This window comes from Etheostoma cragini, chromosome 4, assembly GCF_013103735.1.
Source record: "Etheostoma cragini isolate CJK2018 chromosome 4, CSU_Ecrag_1.0, whole genome shotgun sequence".
In the NCBI taxonomy this organism is placed as follows: Eukaryota; Metazoa; Chordata; class Actinopteri; order Perciformes; family Percidae; genus Etheostoma; species Etheostoma cragini.
The window spans coordinates 10630861-10653722 of NC_048410.1; the positions used below are offsets into that span (position 1 = coordinate 10630861).

The 22862-nt window shown below is 39.2% G+C and overlaps 1 protein-coding gene across 1 annotated transcript in view; it reads left to right on the forward strand.

The window, feature by feature from the left end:
- kif21b (kinesin family member 21B) overlaps positions 1-22862 on the forward strand; it is a 64252-nt gene that overhangs the window by 7003 nt on the left and 34387 nt on the right. Inside the window, exons 2-4 of the mRNA XM_034869510.1 lie at positions 19584-19806; positions 21010-21192; positions 22029-22178. Of these exons, the coding sequence (XP_034725401.1) occupies positions 19584-19806; positions 21010-21192; positions 22029-22178 (556 nt within the window). The remainder of the gene's footprint in view (positions 1-19583; positions 19807-21009; positions 21193-22028; positions 22179-22862) is intronic.

Genomic DNA, 22862 nt, shown 5'->3' on the forward strand with positions numbered 1-22862 from the left:
AGTTTCCTTTGACCATCAAAATCTTATCAGTTCATCCTGGACGTTTGTGCCAGATATGTAGAAATCCCCTCCTGGTGGTCCCGCGATATTACGTCCACAAGAATGGGACAGGCGAGCACATGTGCGTACATCATACAAAAAGGGCAAAGTGGTAAAAGGAGAAAGTGTCTCTTCTGTTGTCAAAGGGTCTACTGTAGTGTGTAAATATGACCCCTTAGCCAAACATGCGTGTGTGTGTGTGTGTGTGTGTGTGTGTGTGTGTGTGTGTGTGTGTGTGTGTGTGTGTGTGTGTGTGTGTGTGTCAGCCTGGGTGCGTCCATGTGTGTATAAAAGCATGAGTGTGTGTTGGTGTGCGTCTGAGCATCGTCTGTATAAATAATTTGGGGCACAGCTGCACGTGGATGCCATATACCCGCAGAGGGAGGAAGAGACAGAGATGGAGGTGTTGTGTCTAGACTGTGTAGAGTTTGTATACTTCTCTAAATGTTGAATGCTATTTCTAAACAATCTACAGTTATATATTCTTCTTCTTTTTAAATCTGTGAACTAGAAATATAACATTGCCAGTAAACAAGCGATGGGAGTGTATCATTATTCACTTTATCTCTTTTGTGTCTCTTTAAACATACACCTAAATACACAGACACCAACATCTGTCCTCTCAAATGTCCCCGGAAGCTGTAAGCAGGTCAAAATTTCTATGTCTATGTCCATCTGAATTTATGTATTTATATTCAGTTTGATTGAGCTTGACGGAGAAGTGTTGATATTATAGACAAAACAAAAGATGTGAAGACCTCGGAATTTGTGTGTGTGTGTGTGTGTGTGCGTGTTTGTTTTATTTGGATCCCCATTAGCTTCAGCAAAAGCTATTCTTCCTGGGGTCCTATCATCTGTTCTAGTGTACTCTTTACAACATCACATTACACACACAGACATTTAAAATTTGAAAATACAAATCATATTTAAATCTTACAGTTAACGCAATTTAAAAAAAGAAAATGAAATAAAAAAAGACTACTCCGAATAGATATATTTTGAGAAATAAGATAAGAAAAAGCCCTATACCATGACTCTAATATGGTAAGAAATATTTCAATTCATTTGAAGGTAAGATATCTTAAGTGATTTTTTTTTAAAACCATACTGAGTGTTTTGTTAGTCTTTGGGAGAGAGTTCCATTCACGCATTGCTCTGTTCCTAACTGAATGTTTGATTTGAATTGAATCTGAATTGATTTGGTTTTCATTTAGATAAAATAAAACTACCTCCCACTGCATGCGTCATTAGATAATGATGTGTATCAATACTAAAGGATAGTTTTGTATAAAAGTAAAAGATGTTTTGTTTGTTATATGTAAAAAAAACATTAGCAAATACACAAATCTATTTTCAACTAGATTTGTGTCTTTGGGTGTGTGAGTGACCAGCTGGCACATAATCACCTTCAGCGCTAAGTAGCTTAATCACTGCTGGAGTTTGTGTTGTTTGTGTAGTAGGTGTGAATGGAGAGAGATGACAGCAGGACGAGGCTCTAAAATGGCCGATTTCAGCACTAAATAACTGATGGACTGAAATATATCTACATTAATTTGTCCAGTACTTTGGTTGATGACCAAATATCTGCAAAACTATGTGTCACACTTAGTGCAAATTAGCAAATCTTAGTGTGCTAACATGCTAAACTATGAGCAAACATGGTAACATTATACCTGCTAACATGGCAGTAGACTCTTTGTCTTGTTTTTTTTCTTTATTATAGATGAATAGAAAAGTCTAGGACACTGCCTAGACTGTTGACCGACAGTATAAGCTATAGCCTACACTTTTGGCTAATTCCGTACAGTGCACAGGGTTGTCAACTCTTTTTTTAATAAAAGTAGGTAGCAGTAGCTTCAAAAGTTGCTAAAAGTCACTGTCTAAAGTTCATTTGCATATTGGTGACATCATTTGTATAAAGCTTATAGCCTGGCTCTGCTCTCCTACATACTTCAGCTCAATTTTCATTTTCTTTCAGTACTACATCTGGGTTTTCTTGGGTTTTCTCCGGTCCAAGTTCAGTTGTAGTTCCGTAATGGCGGCAGAGAAAGATGCGAGCGAAGCCATTCGGTCCATTGTGGCAACGTTGACGAATATCCTGAAGTTAAAGCCTGAGCAAGATCAATCTTTACTGAGTTTTGTTAGTGACCGTGACCGTGTGGACCTCCTGCCCACGGGTTCCGGTAAAAGTTAGATTTTTCAGCTAGATCCCGTGCCGTTGGTAAAAGAGCTGTGGCCTTTAATTACTCTGAGCCTTATGGGGAGACTGTGGCTTGATCCCTGGCCCTGCAGTCCCATGTCCAGGTGTCCTTGGGCAAGACACTGAACCCCAAGTTGCCCGAGTTGAATGGTTCCTGTACTATGTAAATGGGCTTTGAATAGTTGTTGAGACTAGAAAAGCTCAGCTATGTATTATATTTTCAGAAAAGCGCTATTTATATGCATGGGAATGAATTACAATATTATATGTCTTCCTTATCTACTAATAATCTGATTTTTAGAAATGTCATCGCTAAGAGGGTCTGAAAAGTTGCTAAATCTACGTTGGCAAAGATTTTTGGCAACACTGACAGCGCAGCAAAGAAATCAATGGGATATCAATAGGACGCATTATTTACTAATCGGCAGGAAGTGTTCATTTACATCAGTGATGCATGCAATTCTACTAATTGGCAGTAACATCAGCTTGTGAATTGTTTAGACTGATTCAGAAAGTGTCTTTAATTAAGGTGACCATATTTTGATTTCCAAAAATAACTTATGTAATAAAATAAAATATGTAACAACCTGTAACAAAATAATAGCTCTCTTTTCAAATAAATAACCTTTGTATTGTCTTCATTTTTGGGACCTTCTCGTATCCCTCGGGTCAAATTGACCCATAACTTATTTGGGGTTTTAAAAACAATTTTGAATACCATACAAGGGTTAAAAGTGAAATAATGTTCTAAATATAACCTCTTCTGTGTCAGCTTCAAAATACAGCTTCAACTAAATATCTAAATACCTTATGTAATAAGATAAGTTTTTTTGGTGTCCAAGTGAGCTTTTTAGATCTCCAGCACCTTTATTAGACACAGAAACAAATTAGCTAGCTTTGCTGTATTTGCTCCGCTGTCTGATCTGCTCTCTGTATGTGCGCTCCGCAGAGCCGCCCACAAGGCAGCCTCTCAGGAATTGCGTCACGCAACAAAGTACCGTAGTATTGTGTGAAAAGCGGCAGTCAATTTAAATACATGCTTAATGGGGCCATGAGAAACAGTGAAAACCAGACATTTTCATGAATTTATAAACCCCCCCGGATTCCCCAGACGTAAAAAGTAAAAAGGTCCGGCAAAAGATAACGTTTGGTCACCCTACTTTAATAATCCTACAATCACTTGGAAACAACAGGATTAGCTAGCCCATCCTTTCTGGTAAAAAATTAGCATTAGCTAAATTTAGCTGTAGCACATTATGTGAGTTGATTGCTAACTTGTAGCCAGCAGTTAACCAACTTTCTTAAGTAGGTCAATTTTTACTGTATTGACATTACAGAAGTCTCTCGTTAGCATCTTGTAAGCTACTTGTCGCAAAGTGACACATGCGCAACTCACATCTGCACACACACACACCCCAAAAAATACAAATATTGTATGATCCCTGTATTTTGTGTGATTTCATTTCATTTCAAATATTTATTATACAGGAAAGTTAGAAAAAAGTAACATTACATTACAATATAAAAAACGGGCCTGACTCATTGAGTGTGCTGCAGTCGTTATTTTTTGTCTAGACCTGTATATCTAAACTATGAGAACATTAAACAACATTTCACATTTAAATAATTAACATTTATGTGCCCATGTGAGTTTTAGATATCGTACATGTCAAATGCAAAACACGTGTCAACATTTTTCCATTTATACATTTTACATGTGATAAATTCACATACAGGAATGTATGATCTATCAAATATGTGACTATAAAAAAACTCGTAACAGACGTGGTTTATGTAAAACACTGTGCATGATACAGGCACATACAGTATATGTCATATTTCACATGTGGAAACATTTATTTCACAAATGCTTTGCAAGGGTGCTAAACCCTGGGTAATTAAAAGCAAGATGTGTATCAAACCACTTTTTTTTTTCTTGTAGCCACTTTCCTTTTAATCTTCGACCTTTTTATGAACTCCATACTCTGTCTTTTAGTGCCACTTCCATAATTAAGTAGTCTCACAATGGATCAACATAGTGTGTGGTCTGTTAGTTGAGGACATCACTAACACTCTCCAGATAGCATTTACATGTAGGTCCATACTAAAATTAAACACAGTTGAGGTAGTTTGAAGCACTAAGGCTAAAAGCATCCAGTATCCATCAAAAAAAGAAATGTTATCTTAACGAGCAGTGCTTCCTCTTTCAGACCGTGAAAGTTAACTGGAATCGAGCAGAAATTGGCTAGCACCTCCCTGACCTTGACAATCCCGTCTGTCATGAAAATAAAGAAAGGAAGCTAATTTGATTCATTCTTGTGCCTCCACCTCCCCCACGGAGCAGCAGACGGAGCAGACAAGGGAGAGATGGAGGGGAATGAGGAAGTGGGGTGGGTATTGACCTAGAATTAGCTCCGATGATGCGGACTGATTTGCCCTTGTAACAATGAGAGATGCTCATCTGAAGTTGAATGATGGTTGCTAGTCTTTGACAGTGGTGAGAAGTTACTTTCTTACGCTGTTATGATCAAAGAGATTGAAATTACTCTGGAATTATTCTTCTATTGGTACCCAGTTATCACTATTATCAGTATTATTACTGAATAAATTATAATATGATATACTTACCATTCTAAGACTTTCAGTATGAGGAGTGTTGGCTGTGTGAATAGCCTGGGGGCAAGTACACTCAGACAGTAAATTAATCCAATCTGTGATGGCTCGGTTGTTAAAGCCTTGGCTAACGTCTTTCACAGCTGATGTTGTTCACTACCTTGTGTTGTATTACAGTTTAATGGCTAGCTCTGTCCCCCTTAACCTGGTACAATCAGCATAAAAATGTGACATTTGAGATCCAGAAGTTTTCCACACATCCCACTCTGAAGCCTTGTCTTTTGCCAGTTTGTTGTCACAGGACATGGATGTCTATTTATCTTTCCATTTCAAGAGAAATAAACTAATAAGAAAGCAATGAGGCTACAGTTGTGTATCAAGACAGATCTTAAACTTACAATGACAGAATGTACGTCTTTTGGAAATAAATTTGTGGTGGAGATAGTGAGTTGATCTTTCTGGAACAGTTGACCTAGCCCTTTCAGACAATGTAGGACAACTCTGTCCTTAAAGTCTGGCTCAGTAAAGAAAACGTTCATGTTAACATGGATGAACCATTTCGCTTATTTGTGCTCCAGCGTGCGGCGCCGCTAACACAACTAGTCAACCCAATGAGCACAATATATGTGAGCCCTGCTCTCCGGTAGCAGTGCCTGGGGCCACATGGCCGCCAGTCTCTGAGGTTAGTTCAATAGACAAGGTTAACATGAAGGCCATGAACAGTGGCTTGTACGGCTGAGTTTGGAGGTGCATAAACCTCTAGTGCAGCATAAGGTGACTTATAACTTTTAATTTTTTTAAAGATTTTTTGGGGGCATTTTTAGGCCTCTATTGACAGGACAGCTGAAGACACAAAAGGGGAGAGAGAGGGGGAAATGACATGCAGCAAAGGGCCACAGGTCGGCGCTAAACCCCGGCCCGCTGCGCCGAGGAGCAAACCCCCGCACATGGGCGCACGCTCCACCAACTGAGCCAACCCAGAGCCGAGCATCAGATGACTTTTAGTGTAATCCAGAAATGTGTGTTTTGAGTTATCATTCTCCATGTTGCTACAATAGATAGCCTTTTCATCATATAGTATCTTATAGTGATATAGTTGATGGAATTTATATTGTATTATGTTTTTATCACATGGGATGTAGCTTTAACATTATAGTAGAGGTGCAACCACTGTCAGTACTGATTCAATCTCAATTTTTTTTTTCAATTAACTAATTATTTCAGCTCTCGCTTGCATACAAGTAAACATGAGGTCGATGCCCACAAGAATACTTCTTAATGTGTTGTCATTACATTGGCCTTTTCACATTGAAATGCACCAGGCATGGCACCCTGAGAGAATCAGCATGTGTTTGTCAGGTTGGCATGGTCTATATCCTTTGCGTTCCACTTCGGGGATTTCTCCGGTGCTGCAGGAAAATCCGCTCGATGCATGTATTTTCAGTTTACTTCCACTTTCTTTGTGTTGGAATTTTGAATTCGGGGGATTTGTGAGGACTATTGTTGACTCAGATGTCTTCATGGTAAATTGAGACAGCTAGCTAGACTATCTGTCCAATCTGAGTTTTCTCTTGAAAGACTATTTTGCAGCAGCTCTGTAAGGAGTTTTGCACCGCCAATGACGATTCTAATTGGTTTAAAGAAATGACATTAAACTAGAGCACGTTTTCCCACGCATCCTGGAATGCTATGTGGAGTAGCCAGACTCTCCTTCAGCGCACTTTGGAGGAGGGTCTGGCAAAGTGAGACTAGTCTGGCGAGACAGATGCCAAATGGGAGTGGTGGGTGTCCACTCCCAGTCTGCCTGCCACCACCTTGGTGAGCCAGCTGTCCACTCCCAGCCTTGTGACCACTGTCCCACTTCATTTACACACAGTTGCTTATAATGTGTGCTGCCTTCTTTGCTTTGCCATTTACGTATTTCACACTTAGTCAGCGTTTCGCTCCATCTACTTAATGCATCACTGCCTCATTTTGTCCAAGTATTCCTCATTAGTGTGTTCTCTTCCAGTGCTTCTACTTGAGCCAGCCATTCAGTCTTTGAACCTTGCTGCCTTTGTGTCCACTCATCTCTTTCTTTATTATGGTATTCTGTCTCCATAAATCTGAGTCCAAGGCTCACAAAATGCCATTTCTCACCCCTCATTCAATTTTATTTGATGCCAGCTTATTTCATTCATAGCTAACATGACCTACCTTGCCAGGGACCAAGCACAGTCAGGTGTCCATTGCTTATTTCTGCCATCCCCTTAGAGAGTGTTGGTTCAGCATATTAACTTCCAAGTGTGTGTGTTTGCATGTGTGTGTGTAAGTGTGCGTGCGTGAGTGCATGTGTGTCTACCAGCCTGTTACCCTGCTGTGATGTCGAGCCTATGTGGAGGATTGGAGGCAAAAGACAGATTTGGCAATGAATACCCTGCTTCCATAACCCATAATGGGAGAGCATATTTCCCCGCATGCACGGCTGCTTAACTGATTACTATAAGAGCATGGCATTGTCGTTAAGGGAAAGTACAGTACGTCTCAGATGGATTGTGATGGATTGAGACGGGGAGATGAGAGAGTTGATTGGAGGGACAGTTGATGGTTTTATGTGCGGAATCACCGCGGACAGCTGATTCAGGAAATCAATGAAAGGACTGATTAAATGGGTAGCAGGACGGAAATGCCTGCTGTAGCTCAATAATAAAATATGGAGCCTTTCAGCTGCACTGTTCTTATTTTTTTTTTTTTTTTTTTAAATAAGAACCCCACATCATCTCCAGTGTCCATCTGTAACTTGAAAACAAGATAAGATAATCAGCTATAAAACTGAAAATACAACTTCTCTTATTTACGAAAGTGCAAATGACATAGAATGAGTAATAACAATACAAATTCTTACTCCGGTGAGACCTTCCCCCACAAAAGATTAAAGGAGGTATTCTCGCTATTAAGTGCGACGGGCATACCTTTCTAGTTTCCACTCTGTCACAACTTCCTGTAGCTTCTCAGCTAGGTGAGTGCTTGTGTGCTGCTCATACAGGGGCCGCGTCTGTACAACTGATACTTTCATTTCCCGCTCAAGTCAATAAAATGAGCAGTCACTGTGAGATAGCTTTCCGTAGCACGCGAAGTCCAGCCATCAGTTGTTAGTAAAATGGAGGGGGCAGTTGACAACTCGTGCTCCATCAACGTCCGTTTGGTTGTATATGGAAGGGACTACAGTTTGCGTCATGTGTGGACAGAATGGCGTGTTGTAATGAGGTTTGAGTACATACAGCAAATACTTGAAGCCGGGTTTCTGTACAAGTGAATATGGGGACATTGAAGATGACATGTAAATTCTAATTGCTTCAGTGATTTTTTTTGTAAAGTGCAGAGAGTGTGTCAGAAAAAGTGTGTCAGAAAACTGTGACTCTGTTTCCTGTGCTTTCTTTTAGAAGGCTGGCTGACAAATCACACCTTACTAGCTAATTAGTTAGCCTGAGTTAAACGCTAGCTATCAGTAAACAGAAAGTAGTGGCTGCTGTATGCGCCAGTGTTTATGTGTTTCTCATTCGGCCTGCCCCCTCATTTGGTGAGTTTTGTGTACTGTGACAGTAGCCATTTTATTTTATTTTTTAAATGTAAGAGAACTTGATTGAAGAAGGATTTAGAGCATGCTTGAATCATCTCCACAATGGAGTTTATGCTGCGTTCTATTATCCTCAACTATCCCACTCAGACCTCGCAAATCGGAATTCTTGCTCGGTGTCTATAAGGGTTGTCCGAGTTCCGAGCTCGGAAATCCGAGGAAAGGGGGGTCGTGTTGCTAGGCAACGTCTGACTTTCTAGTCGGACCTCCGACTCGGATAAATAACAGAACGCAGCATTTGTTCCGTTTGTTTTTCCACTGTATTTTGTTACAAAGAAAACAGAAGTGTTATAGCGTTTAATATTTATTTATTTTACGTAAAGAAATTGTAATTTTTTTTGCATAGTTACTGTTGTTTTTTGGTGTTCAGTTTATACATGTTTTTCAAATGTTATTTTATAAACATATATTTCTTTCCACAATTTAACACTGTGTGGCATATACGTCAACATGGAATTCCCAGTTCCGTAGAGGAATGATCAAAAATTCATAAATCTATTCCCAGTACAGATTTAAAACCCTTTGTGAGTCTTACTCGTCAACTAATCTTTTGAAAAATCTACTGATCAATTGAACTTGAAGCACATTTACCTTACTTCATATCTATTATGCTCTACAATGCTTTTTTCTTGCAGTTTTGACCTTTCAGTCACTGGTCATCCTTTCATCCATCCTTTGCTGCACCTCAGGGCCTCTCTCATTTCATCCCACAGTCACTGATATGCCCAAAATAGGCCAAGCCAATTTCCTGAGTTCTCATGGCTTTTCTTGTCAAACATGCAAAAAATCTTCATGAATTGAAATATCATCCCCCCTCTCCTGCTCTTGTTCTCATGTTTCCCTTTCTCTTGCTTCCTTCCCTCCTTTCTATGTGTGACTCTTTAAAGAGTTGGACAAGAAAGGGGCCGATACAGTGAGAGAGCAACAGGGAGATAAATGGTTCAAAGAGTGTTAATCAGCTCCACCTTGACATCTTTTCAGACGTTTTGTGTCAGGTGTACAGTACGACAGAGGACAGTAATGCAGGTGTCCAGGGCACTTCTAAAGACATCCTATGTCCTAAAGAGGTTCAAGATGCCGACCATGGTTTGAGTCTTGCTAGGGTGCTTTGTCATACCACATTTCTCTCTTTATTTTCTGTCAACAAATCCCATTATCATTATTAAGTATTATGTATGTCAAAAACACACATTATACTTCTATCTGTCTTTCTTGTTCTTTTCTTTTCCTTGATGAATAAACATTTATCCAGATTTGATATCATTTCCATTATGAAGTGCAGTTTCCGATACAAAAAGTAAAAATCACTATTATTACTACTAATAAAAAATTGTCCCACACTCGTAAACTTCTTTCTATCTGTTGAGATATCTTGTCCCTGTTGCTACGGGGACCTTGACATGCTCACATTGACAGTGATAAGAGCGTTGCTGGGTTTGTCACGACACGTTAAAGGAAGAACACACAGTAAAAGTTTAGTTCCGTTGGACTCTAATCTTGGAAATGACACGGATGTGTGACCTAAAGGACAATATGACTTCATGGATGCTTGTCTTATCCGACTAACATTTTAGTCTTTATCTGTTTCTGACAAAAAAGAAATAAAAATATTCTCATACCTGAAAATGCGGTGTATATGTATCAGCGTTTCCTTTAGGATTTTTTTAGAAGTGGGGGCAGGTCTGTCCGAACAACAAGGCCCCTCGGAAGAAAGCAGATGTTTTGACAATAAACACACACACAGTGTGTGGAGTTAAACTGGATGGGCCCAGTAACCTTTAAATAGTTCTGTTTGTTGTTAAATTTCAATGTGAGCAGCAGCCAATGGGGGGTGCATTATGTCAGCAGGATAATTTAAAAGGCAACCGTGACTACATTGTGCGTCTGGCCCGTTTCTGATATCGTTGTGGCAGAAGTTTTGCCATAGTGGGCCGCCACTACAAAATCAACAGAGGAAACACTGTGTATACTTTATGTGTACACTGTCTGTTGTCCACACACACACACACACACACACACACAATGTGCCAGTTGGGCTAATCCTAATCTGAACTCTGACAATGACAAACACTAATCAGAGGTATGGTACAAGCAACAGAACAGAACCAGATAGAGACACTGTGTTCCGGTCTATGTAATCTCTGTTGGGCTGGTTGCATGGAGTTAATCTCTTTCAGAAAGGGCAAGACAGTTCTGCTCAGTAAATAACTCTAAAAGACTGATTTTTCTAAGTGTATTTAAGGTGTGGCTTGTATTTATCAGGTTGTAGACACAGTACTCCAAAGTACTCATGTCATTACACTCAGCATGTTTGGTAAACCAGAAGTAACATAAGAGGAACTTTGAGTATTTATCATTGAAAAAATGTTTGTCACTGACTTGGTGCCATTTAAAGGTGCAATATTTAATACTGACAGCTAGTGTTTAAAATGGTTATGCAGTTCATATTCAAAATACTGGAGAGAGTCATCTCCGCCAGCCCCTCCTTCCCAGACTCTAAATTTGCAGGGATTGCCAGGTTGAGAACGCTGAACTCAATGTCCCACCATGTCAATGTGAGCTAGATGCTAGTTTCACATTGCAACACATTACTTTGCAGCGCAGCGGAGTAGCAAATGTTAGATGCTGGTTATCATAACGGCCATGAAAGCCCCTGCACTCGCAGAGCTCTGTACCGGGTACAAGACTGCAGACTTGCAGTCGTCACAGTTTGGTAACTACGACCTCTGAGCAGAAGCGTGGAGAGAATAGCACCGCAAGCTCCCAGTTGTCTGTACCCAGGGCACACAATTTGTTATTTAAACATATGGCCAGGTTTGAGTTTGGCAGCAGTATAAAGAATACTATTATATATTCATGAAAATTTTAAGATAAAGTTCAGTAAATTGTTTGATAAATGTAGACCACTGCTGTAAGTGTATTTCATGGCAAAGCGCTGTATGCATTTACAACAAATCAAGCCTGTGGTGTGTAATTGGAGCCAACACCCCATCAGCAGTGTGGTTGGGCTGTGGTGAGCTGAAGTAAGCTGGGATTCAAGTTTTGGGAAACCACTTGGCTAACACCGACACGCACTGACAGTCTTGGAATCAGAGGGCAACACAAGATAGCACTGTTAATTATCTTTAGAAGAATAATTAAAGATGGCTTCGACCTGGAATGCAGTGCATCACAACCTTTCGCCAAAGATTTTTGTAGAAAGGGACAGTGTTTCTTCTTGTCACGCTGGTTTCTTTATCTGGAGGACATAATAACATAAATGCATGAGCCTGGCATCCATGTTTATTTAATGATGAATATGCAAAGAAGATTGATTCCTCCTGCATGTCTACCCATCTTCCGCTGTCGTTGCTTTGCACTAATGATGAGCTGTTGGACAATATTTTGTAATTGACACTGCTGGTTCAGTATTTAGGAGACAATGGCCACTAAGTCAACACTCATTACAGAAAAAAAATCAAGTGTGTGAGAGGTGCAAAGAGTAGGAGAGGGGATGCAATGTTTGACACTTTTTACACTCTGACTGACTGGTTAGTAATGAGTGTGATGACAACAGAAGATATTAAGTCTCACCACCTGCTACTTTGGCAGCGCATGTGGAGCAGAGATGAGAGAGCAGGGCATCCGTACCGGGCAGGGCTTGGTTTTAGGATGCAGGTGCAGTGCATTCATTAAACCAGAATTAAAAGTTTAGTCTTTACTCACACCATACACATACGTACCATAACAATCTTATTTCAGCCAGTTATTCTTGCAAGCAGTTAGCAGAGATCTGTTCATGCAGTATTCACCCCTCTTTTAGTTCTGTTTTTCTATCCACCAAAAGGGAAATATATGGAAGCAAATAAAAGACATAAGTATTCGAATTTTAACAGCCACTGAATACTTAATATTGAAATATTTTACTTTGAAAACCATGTATCTATAACTCGTTTTTTCTGTCTTGTATACCTCTTTGAAAAAAAAAAAAAAAGGTAATTTCAATTTGTAGTGCACAGATGTATCAAAATAGCTGCCTGTGCACCTGAAAACGCTGCAAAGTTTCCAGACAAAACAGTGAAGTTAGGGGCTGTTAAACCAAAGCAATATACTGTAAGACGGTAAAATGTTGACCTTAGAGAGCCTGCAGAGTTTGATGATAAATATCTGCTAAATGTCGTTCTTCCTTACACAGTCGTTTAATGACTGCTAATGTTAAAACAAAGAAGCTTTAATGCTGTTGATGCTGTCTTATTTCCGGCATTTGCCTGTGGAAAATCAATCTTTTGGAAAAGCAGACGCAATCCCATCAACACAGAGTTCTGCTTGATTGCATTCATCTGCTTCACACATCCATATGTATGTGACATTAATCAGAACAATGAACAGTGTGTGTGTGTGTGTGTGTGTGTGTGTGTGTGTGTGTGTGTGTGTGTCTGTCTTTGTTTGGAAAAACAGAACTGAGAGGTAAAACATGAGACAGAAGTAAGGAAACAAAAAGTTGTCTGTTGTCCCTCATCAATCAGGAGAGTCCGACCTCTCTGATCTTGGGGGATTTCATTTAAGATGTAGACACTTGTTACTTTGTAAAACTTCATCCTAAAAACACAAAATAATTTCTAATTTACAGCCTACACAGGTTTCACTGTGCAAATGTGGTTTCCTAATGTAGCTTTCACCCTGTACCCGATCAGTGTCGTTATAGCACAGTTAGTCACCTGTAGAGCTTTTATTATCTACCTGTCAGACTGGCTGTTGAGTTGTCTGTCAACGCTTATTGTATCTGCTGTGTGACGGGAGCAGGGGGGTGACTGTGTGTTTGCATTTCAAACAGACACCGTGTGTTGCATCTCACACCCAAATGATGGATATGTGTTTTTTCCATTGTGAATGGCGATATTAGATCTTTAGAAAGACTGAGGCAGAAAGAGAGGAAGTTAGGCATCGATGAAAAGTCCACATTAGCGATTAGTTTCTGCTGTTATCAGGAGAACGGGGAAATGGAACAGGCCCCTCTGCTGCTTCTGTCATTCAAGCTTTTGTTCTGATAGGCTTGTTTTCACTGGCAACAAACTGTGGGAGGGCTACGGAACTGCCGGAGGTGAGCATTAGGACAAGAGTGCAGTAACAAAAGAAGAGCCAAATGACATTTTCCTGTACAGTGATAATAAAGCTAAAAGGATAACAAATTACAAGGAAAAAGGGAGGGGTAACGATGGAAGAGTCCTTGATGGAGAAACTTGATGAGAGTAGATGTTGTCCCCTGATAAATAGACAGTAGAGTGTTTAAGGAAACATGGATGCAGCGACTGGCTTCCTCCAATGGCTCAGAGCCAGAGGGGAGACAACAGAGCTCTGTAACATTCCCAGCTCAAGAGAATACAATTAACTCTTCATGTGTGTATGTGTGTGTACTGTGGCTTTACTGAAGTGTTTACATTAGGGAAATGAGGTCTTTGGCTATCACCAGCCTCTTCTTTGAAGGTTGAGTGAGCATAAACACACACACATACACACACGCACACACACACACACACACACACACACACACACACACACACACACTAGCATTACTGGCGCTTGCTGTCATTGGCAGCCGTCACAGCGGGCAGATTTTATTGGTACTATGGGCTTGTTGATGACAGCTTTGGCAATTGGTCCTGGCTATTTTCTGGATTGTGATTGGAGTTTCAAGTAACTATTACTGTATGATCAGGGGCATTGGCATTTTGTAATTTTTACCTCTAGAATACATGTTTTACTGGTGTGAACACACACTTGCAGTCGTTGCACATTAGGAGTCCCTGAGCAGTGTGTGCAGTTCCCAAGGAAACTGGACCCTCCTAAAGTTTGCCAGCTGGAAAAAAAACAGGAAAGTACTACTCTATTTCTGTTAGCATTCATAGTGTGTCCATATTGAAAATAATGTGATACAAATGAAATGGTTCCTTCATATCAGAAAAGGCTTTTTTTTCATTATGACAAGAGATGCAGCAAAAAACCTTTTAGTACCATAACGTGTACATTTCCACGTATTATTCATGATAGCATTCTGTTTTAATTATGTTCTTTCTAATCACTTCAGAATTTACTTTTTCTCAAAATGTTACAATATATTTATAATATATATTTTTTCTCTTAAAATCACAACTTTGTATTGCAATATTATGACTTTATTCCTCAAAATATCACTACATTCACACATTTGATTCCAACATTCAATGGTCAATAAATTTTAATACTTACTGTAATTTCAGTCCAAAACACAAGCAGTACATTAAGCATCACAGTTGGCCGATCTTTTGCTGCTCTTTTCTTCCAGCCCATATTTTTCTTCAATAAGCCACAACTTCTGTTGCCTATGCTTGCAACACAAATGTGTTGCAAGTAAGTCAAGTAAGATTTGCAAGTAAATCATATTTACTCATATGTGAGAATGATGGAGCCCTACTGGCACTGTATTGCAAAATGTAGGATACTCTGGTAACTGTAATACCTTTTTTTCTCACAAAATTGTAAAATAGTTCTTAGTCAAATACACCTGTCTTATTGAAATCCAGTCATTGCTAGGTCTGCACGATTAATCGCTATAAAAATCGTGATCTTGATTCACCCTGTTCATGATTATATTTTTAAATAACGTTGGCATTCATTTACTTATTTCCTTTCTTTTTTGCAATGACTTCCATTCTTCTTTAATTTTACGAGCCGATTGCATCACAAACGCTAATACTTTATTCTGTGAGTTTTAAACATAGACTGTATAAAATAGGTTTTAAAGAGCTGCAATGCTTCCCCTTCTCTTCATTGAAGCCTCTATATTTACAGGCATGTGGTGATGAGCAATGTGCTAGAGGTGCAAAAAGAAATCTATGTTTGATACTGCCAATTTGTTTTCTTTTGTCAAGGTTCATGTGTGCAATAAACATTACACTTCTTCAGAAACAAATTGTGGCAGAGAATCGTGATATCAATCCCAAACTAAAAAAATCTGACAGGTCTGTTGCCTCCCTCATTTTGCAGATTACTTCACTCTTAAATCACGGATCAATGACTTTTGCAGCTATGAGGTTGATATTACTGTGTGTGTGTGTGTGTGTGTGTGTGTGTGTGTGTGTGTGTGTGTGTGTTTTTGTTTTGTGTGTGTTTGTTTTTAAGTCTGGTCTTAATTAGCACTATTGAGTTTAATAATTACTATAATAAGAGAATTCCCTCAGAGATTATGGATAATGAGTTTCTGACTTTGTGTGTGTGTGTGTGTGTCAGAATTAGTTTAGACCCCTGACAGAAGACTGAGCGTAGACACCATGTTCGTACCTATACATAAAGTATATCTGTATATAAGTACAAAAAAAGGTGTGTGTGTGTTGCTTCTTGCAGGGCCTCTGTTTAGTCTCCAGGATATTTAAACAATTTTGCTCTTAGTTTGCAAAGATGAGAAGAGATAGACGAGGGATCCAAAATCTGCTTCATTTTGTTTCCCTACTACGCCTCTGTCTCATACAGACATTTAATCGCAGTATTATGGACTATTTTTAGCTGGTAATTTTCTTTAGCAAGTGTGTGGTCTTAGTCTGGATGTGTGTGTGTGATGGTTGCTGTTTTGATCAATGTTATGGATCCCATCTTTTGTTGGCGCAGCTGGCTCAAATGTTAATCCAGCCGAGCCCTTGTGTGCGTTTGTGTGTGATTGATTGATTGATTATTTATAGCTGTTCTATTTCTTCTCCCAGTGGATCGCTGACAGCCTGTCATTGTTGTTTTTGTGTCTCTTTCTTGTGTGTGTGTGTGTGTGTGTGTGTGTGTGTGTGGGGGGGGTGTATTTGTCTATTCTTGTTTGATGCAGAGCTTGTCGAGCTCTTTCTGAATTCAGACATACTTGTCTTGGGAATGTTTTACTTCTCTGTGATAATGGAGAAGACACTCGTTAAATGTTGACACATATTTGGTCATGCAATATTTAGGGCGGCGTCAACAATTTTACCTAATGTGTGGTCTGTCTGAAGGCTTTATTCTCTGAGGACCATGTATGTCTGTCTGTAGAAAAATGATTTCAATTCCTCCAATAAATGTTTGATTTCAGACTGGACCAAGCCGGTGGACCAGTCAACCAACAGATATTGCCGTTTGTAGACCAATGCTGCTAGAATGGCTAAAAACTAATATACTACAACATTCTGGTCTCAGTTAAACTCAAGCTTGCAAAAAATACATTGTAGTTCTCTATCTGGAATTCTTGAAAAACAAAAATGTAAAACCAAATAAAATTCTTAATTGCCAAGAACCAAAGTGTTTGTACTGTGTAAGAGCAACAGACACAGAGCTGTGGCTGCCCAGTAAGAAGCGAGATGTGAGAAGAAGCGACGCAGAGACAGAAATGTAGGAAACATGCCAAATCAGAATCCAGTAGTAGTATTCCTGGGATGTCCTTTTTTAACTCTATGTGAAGATGAAAAGTGAATTATCTTAATGGAGAAGGACTGACGATTGCAAAATGTGTAAATAATATAGATGTGGTCAAAGTAGTCATAATACGAAATTTAAGTTCTCTTCTCTATATATAAAATATGCCAACCAATGTTGTAGTCCACATCATACTGTACAGTATATACTTTATTTCTTTCATACTTTGTTGTTATTTCTTATCTGTATAGACACACACAAATAATTTGTCTTCTGATAAGTCCATTGTGCAGAGCAAATGCACCTCCTCCTGCCTTATCCACTTTATGTTAATAATTGGCTTAAACAGCACTCATATGGGATCTGTGGTTTTAGATACTTTAACCTCCATGTCAAGGTCTCCTCTAGTAATAAAAGGGCCTCATCTGTCTGCAAGCTGCGTTCTATGTCACACTGTATATTATAAAGTGGTCTGAGTTAGTGTGCTGCCGCTAAATTGGACTATTCTAATGTCTTTAATTCCCTCCTAGAAGACCCTCTTCAGTGACGCCTCAAGGCCTGAAAGAGGGCCAAAAAATGCTGTTGTCAGCTCTGTGTGTATTTTTGTATTACCATAATGATGTGTGGTAGAAGGGTTATTGAGAGTGATAGCAGTGGGTGTGGTTCCTAATGTATGGTTGAGAGGAACCATGTGTGAAACCTGAGATAGTAAAGTAGGTAGTTTTTAAACAGTGTGTGTACAGTATTTGTTTCTAGAGTTACTGTGAGTGTCTTTGTGATGTGCCCACTTCCCGACGGCAAATGTGGTTGGGGATTTGCCAACCACATTGCCTCAAACTGTTTTTTTGTTTTTGTTTAAAGTGATAAAGTACATCCCCACTATGTCCACATTGACCCTCTGAAAGCCTGAGATTCACAGCGGTGCTGTGTGACAGATTTTCTGTTTAATGAACACTGCGAAATGGGAGAACAACATCGTACCCTCAGTTTTCTCGTCAGTGTGTTCTCACAATTAATCAGCACTGTGGCACAGTCGAGGAAAAGTTCAACTGCTCCTAAACTTAAAAACTCAGCCCTCACTCACAGAGTTAAAATATGTTCAGGCGCAGTAACTGCTATGCTTTAGACTCCTCTTATCAGGGATTATTTTACAATTATTATGTCAGGTGAAGGCAATTAACTGCAATGAACTCGCTGCCCAGCAGAACTATGAGTCCCGAGCAGCAGGATTAACAGCTGATGATGACTGAAATCAGCCAAGTCTGCTGCATCATCTTCAGTGGCCTTACTTTCATTAGTTTCTCTCAGAACTGTCCTTTTTAGGCCTCTTTAATTATTTTCTACACATTTTCTGATGTTCTAAATCAACAGCACAAACAAAAGTGCTGTTGTTTATGTATGAGCTTTGTATTTTGGGCTGTTAAGTTCCCCTCTATAAAGTTGTGTGAATGTATTGTTTATCTTTTGTGTATCACCCACCACACTCTGATCCACTTTCCTCTACCAGTTAATCAAATTGATAGTTCATTTCAATGCCCCTTTTGGGTACAGCTGTGTTTGATGTGTTTGTTTGAATGGCTAAACACATTATATGACCGGGCTTTGTGACCCTGTGTCTGACCAAGGTTTGCCACATGTCTGACTCTGCTCGACTTTGATATGAAAGGGTGAACGTGAGTTTTTGTAATACATTGTTTGGATTATTATAGCGTTCCTATAAAATTTGTATCTGTAAAATAGGTTTTACATGGTCTGTTTACAGGTGTTGCTGAGTACTACGACACATGTGAACAAACTTGTATATACACTCTTGCGGCTCCAGAAGGAGATGCACAAAGTTGGATACATTTCCTCAAGTAATTTCACTTGAGTCAGTGTTGCTCAGGCCTGAAGACTAATTATGAGAAGCGACCTCTGTAGTCTGCTCCTCATCTCTGCCTGAGGCTATCGACTTGAGGCTATTTTTGAGGCTACTAGCAAAACACACCCAAATCTGTACAGTGAATCATTGAAGAGTGGGTGTGGAATGAAGGCGTAAGATTTGGACAATGTAAGGAATATAAAACACAAAATCTCTGGTCCTGCTGCATTGATTATCGCTTTTTATTTATTTTTTACTGTCCATAGGGAGTCTGACATTGTTATAGGAGTATAATGCTAAATTGATAAACACTTTTAATAAAATGGTATTATTCTGGGGATTAGCAGTGAGGTTTGCAGACCCAGGTCTTGTGAAAACAATGACAACCAAGGAATACTTCAACGAAAGTAGTGTCAAATACAAAACCTGTGGGAAGCTTTGATTCACAACAATTTCAATGGATTCCAATTGCAACTTAGTTCCATGGTGAAATAAAAGTTTCAAAATGTCCTTAAGTTCATTATCCTAGAAACAGCAAAACACTTTCCAGAAGGATCTTTGATTAAAAATCTACTATAATAAAGTATATGGTGTTTCTAAGGTCATATTTCTTAAATAAATTCTTCTTCTTCACGGCATAAATTTGGATTTTTTTTTATTATCCCACTTGAAATGTTTCCACTTGAAATGATCTTAAGGTCAAAGCAGAGTCTGTCTAGCATGTGGATGAGATTATCATCCTTGATCTGCACAGTGCATAAAACCATGAAAACATTTCATCAGTGACACCAATTTACAATTTGGATTTACGATGATATCCTCTTTTTATCCATTCACTGACTGTGTCTTTCCTTTTCTTCTCTTTTTCTCAGGATTCGCCCTCAGATGGCCAAGGAGAAGATAGAGGGCTGCCATGTGTGCACGCTTGTCACACCTGGAGATCCACAAGTCCTCCTGGGTAAAGACAAGGCCTTCACCTATGACTTTGTGTTTGACATCGACTCGGAGCAGCAGCACATCTACCAGACCTGTGTATACAAGCTCATCGAGGGCTGCTTCGAGGGCTACAACGCCACAGTGTTCGCTTATGGTCAGGTATGTCACCCATGCTTAGATTTTGATATTAGGAATTTGAATGATCAATTGATAGACCACCACATCTTAAACACAAAGTCAAGATAGTCCCAATTAAACTTGCACGATTAATCGTTATAAAGATGCGATCTCAATTCACCCTGTTCACGATTATTATAATTATTTTTTTATGACTTTGGTTATCATTACATTTACAAGCCGATTGCATCACAAACGCTACAACTTTCTTCTGTGTTTTTTTGACCTACACTGTGTACAAAAGGTTATGAAGTACCCTCAAGCACAATAATGCTCTCCCTTCTCTGCTCTAAAGCCTAAATGTTTAGAGGCTTGTGGTGATGCGCTATATGTGCTATAGGTGCCAAAAAATCTTATGTTTGGTTCTGCCAATTTTTTTATTTTTTCATGGTTCATGTTTGCAATAAACATACACTTCGTGACGAAAAAAAAACATGGCAGAGAATCATCATATCATTTCAAAGCTAAAAAAAATCTTGATTCATATTTTTCCCTGAATCATGCAGGCCTAGTCCCAATAGACCTTGAATCCAGAGTTCCATTGCTTTCTTGGTAAAACGACTACATATGTTTTTTTAATTTCTGATGAAATTATTAGTTCATATTACGTTTGGAACTGCAAAATTATATAGCTTATTGAAACAATTTGTAGTGGGGTGGTGACACAGGGTTTGTCACAATCTTACAATTTACTAATGTTCCCAACTCTAATATTGAATATTATATATTATATAATAAATAATATATAATATACTGTATACTTTGGTCAACTGCTGTTGTTTTTAAATGTGCTATAGAAATAAAATTGACATTGACATTGAGATTGACATATTGTGTTGTTATAGCTACCGTTTTACATTTATTGTGAAATATTATCCTGAAATGTCTCTACAGTGAAGTTCAGCAATCCTTTAGGGGGGGAATCTATGTGTCTAGTCCTTAATGGAAAACTGATAAAGACATCGCAATTTTGCTGTGTATGTATAGGCTCTGTTACCCAAAATAACTCTTAAATGGGTTGGTTGAATAAACACACATACACACCCTAACACACAGTTAATTCAAGTTTAATTACCTGTCAATACATGCATGTAAAAACTGGTTACTGTACATAGATGTAGGATTTGTGATGTTTGGAGAAACCAGGAAATGGAATTTCATTGTGGGTAATGAAATGTGTTTCAGACGGGTTCGGGGAAGACCTACACCATGGGGACAGGCTTCGATGTGAGCCTGGGCCAGCAGGAGCAGGGCATCATCACGCGGGCGGTTCACCAGTTATTTGAGGGAATCCAGAACAGAAGGGTGCGCGCCCAGGAGGCCGGCAACCAGCCACCCGAATTTAAAGTCAGCGCCCAGTTCCTAGAGGTAGGTGACACACATGTGTAGATGTGGATGGATGTACATGAACAACCACACACAATCTCACATTTTAACAGGGCAGTATTGATGTTCTTGCTTACAAATTTGCTTGTGTGACGTGCTGGGATGGCTATTAGTCCATATTAACTCTAACCAGATGGGACAAAACAGGGAGGCGAGAGGATCAACCCCCTCTACTACAAACAGGAAGTGACAACCCAATGACAGATGGGCAGGAATGTCTGCTTGTGCTTTGTTGGTCCTGATTAATGTTGTCCATTACCTCCGACATTATACCTCATCACTGAGGGGTAGATGACAGATAAGAGCGAGGGATGGGAGGGAGGGAGGGATCCTTGTGTCGGAGCAATGAGATAATTTGACAAGAAATCATTTCCTCCTCTTGGGGACAATTGTATATGTGTTTCTAAATGTGCATGATTTGATTATTATTACAGAAAGCTGATTAAAGTAAATGTAAATACAAAATTATTTTGAATTTTTGTAGCTTTCTCTTATTTCTTTTCTTTCTGTCGGTCCATTCTTAGCTTACAAGGTTATCTCTGTTGATGGTAAACAGATGAGTGTGTGTGTGTTTGGCAGTAGCTGGGAACAGCTGACCTGTGTGGCCCTTGCCCTCTTTGGTTTCTGAGAGGTTATTCTTTTGACCTGTGTGTTAATAAGAAACAGCTGTGAGAAACGGGGAGAACATGAGGAGCAAATGAATAGCTGCTTATTAAGTCATTATGTTTAAAGGTTATTTTCTGATAAAACAGAGTTTTAGGGTATGTATAACTAGTATAATTATGCATATACGTGTTTGTGGCTTCTGTTTATTACAGTTGTACAATGAAGAAGTTCTCGATTTGTTTGACGGTACCAGAGATCCAGAGAGTCGGAACAGGAAGTCCAACATTAAGATCCATGAAGACGCAAGTGGCAGCATCTACACCACTGGAGTCACTTCCAGACTGGTGCAGTCAGAGGAGGAGGTGGGGCTTGTTTCTGTGTGTTGTTGTACATTTTTTTCGGTCTTGTTCAAAATGTAGTATATTTTAACATTGTATGAATATATTTGAAGCAGTTCATACAACTGACAAGGATCATACAAATGTATAAAACTATTTAAAAAAGGGTCATTATTTTTCATTCAATTTAAGGTACTGCTTTGCTATAGCTCGGGCTGTATATTTTATGCTTATCCTAACACAGTACTTTTCTCAGCGCTTTCTTTTTCTTTGTTTGTTTAAAAAAGCACATTTAATAATGTGTTCATTATGTTTCAGGTTAGCAATTTTAAATGTCACGCACAAGCTAAACATTTTTTAATAGAACAAGCTTTTGTTTCAGCTAAAGTTTACGATTAAGTGCTTGACATCAACACTTTCAAGGAGTGCAAATCTCAGATCACACATGTTTTGATGAGGTTGCTGTCACCATAGAGTGGTGTTGCATTGCAAAGGGTTAACCGTGAAGACTTTAATGAATGCTGACTGGTTGAGGCAGAGCATGGGAGCTGTCAGAGATCCCCAGTACCATGAAGTCCTGGCATAAATCATCTGGTCGTCAGTAGTCGGAAACAAAAAAAATAGTTCGAGGGTGATAAGGGAGACTTGGCGCTAACATGCTGCCTTTTAAGCCAGACTGGCTAAACCCAGTAGGCTATTTTGTCTGAG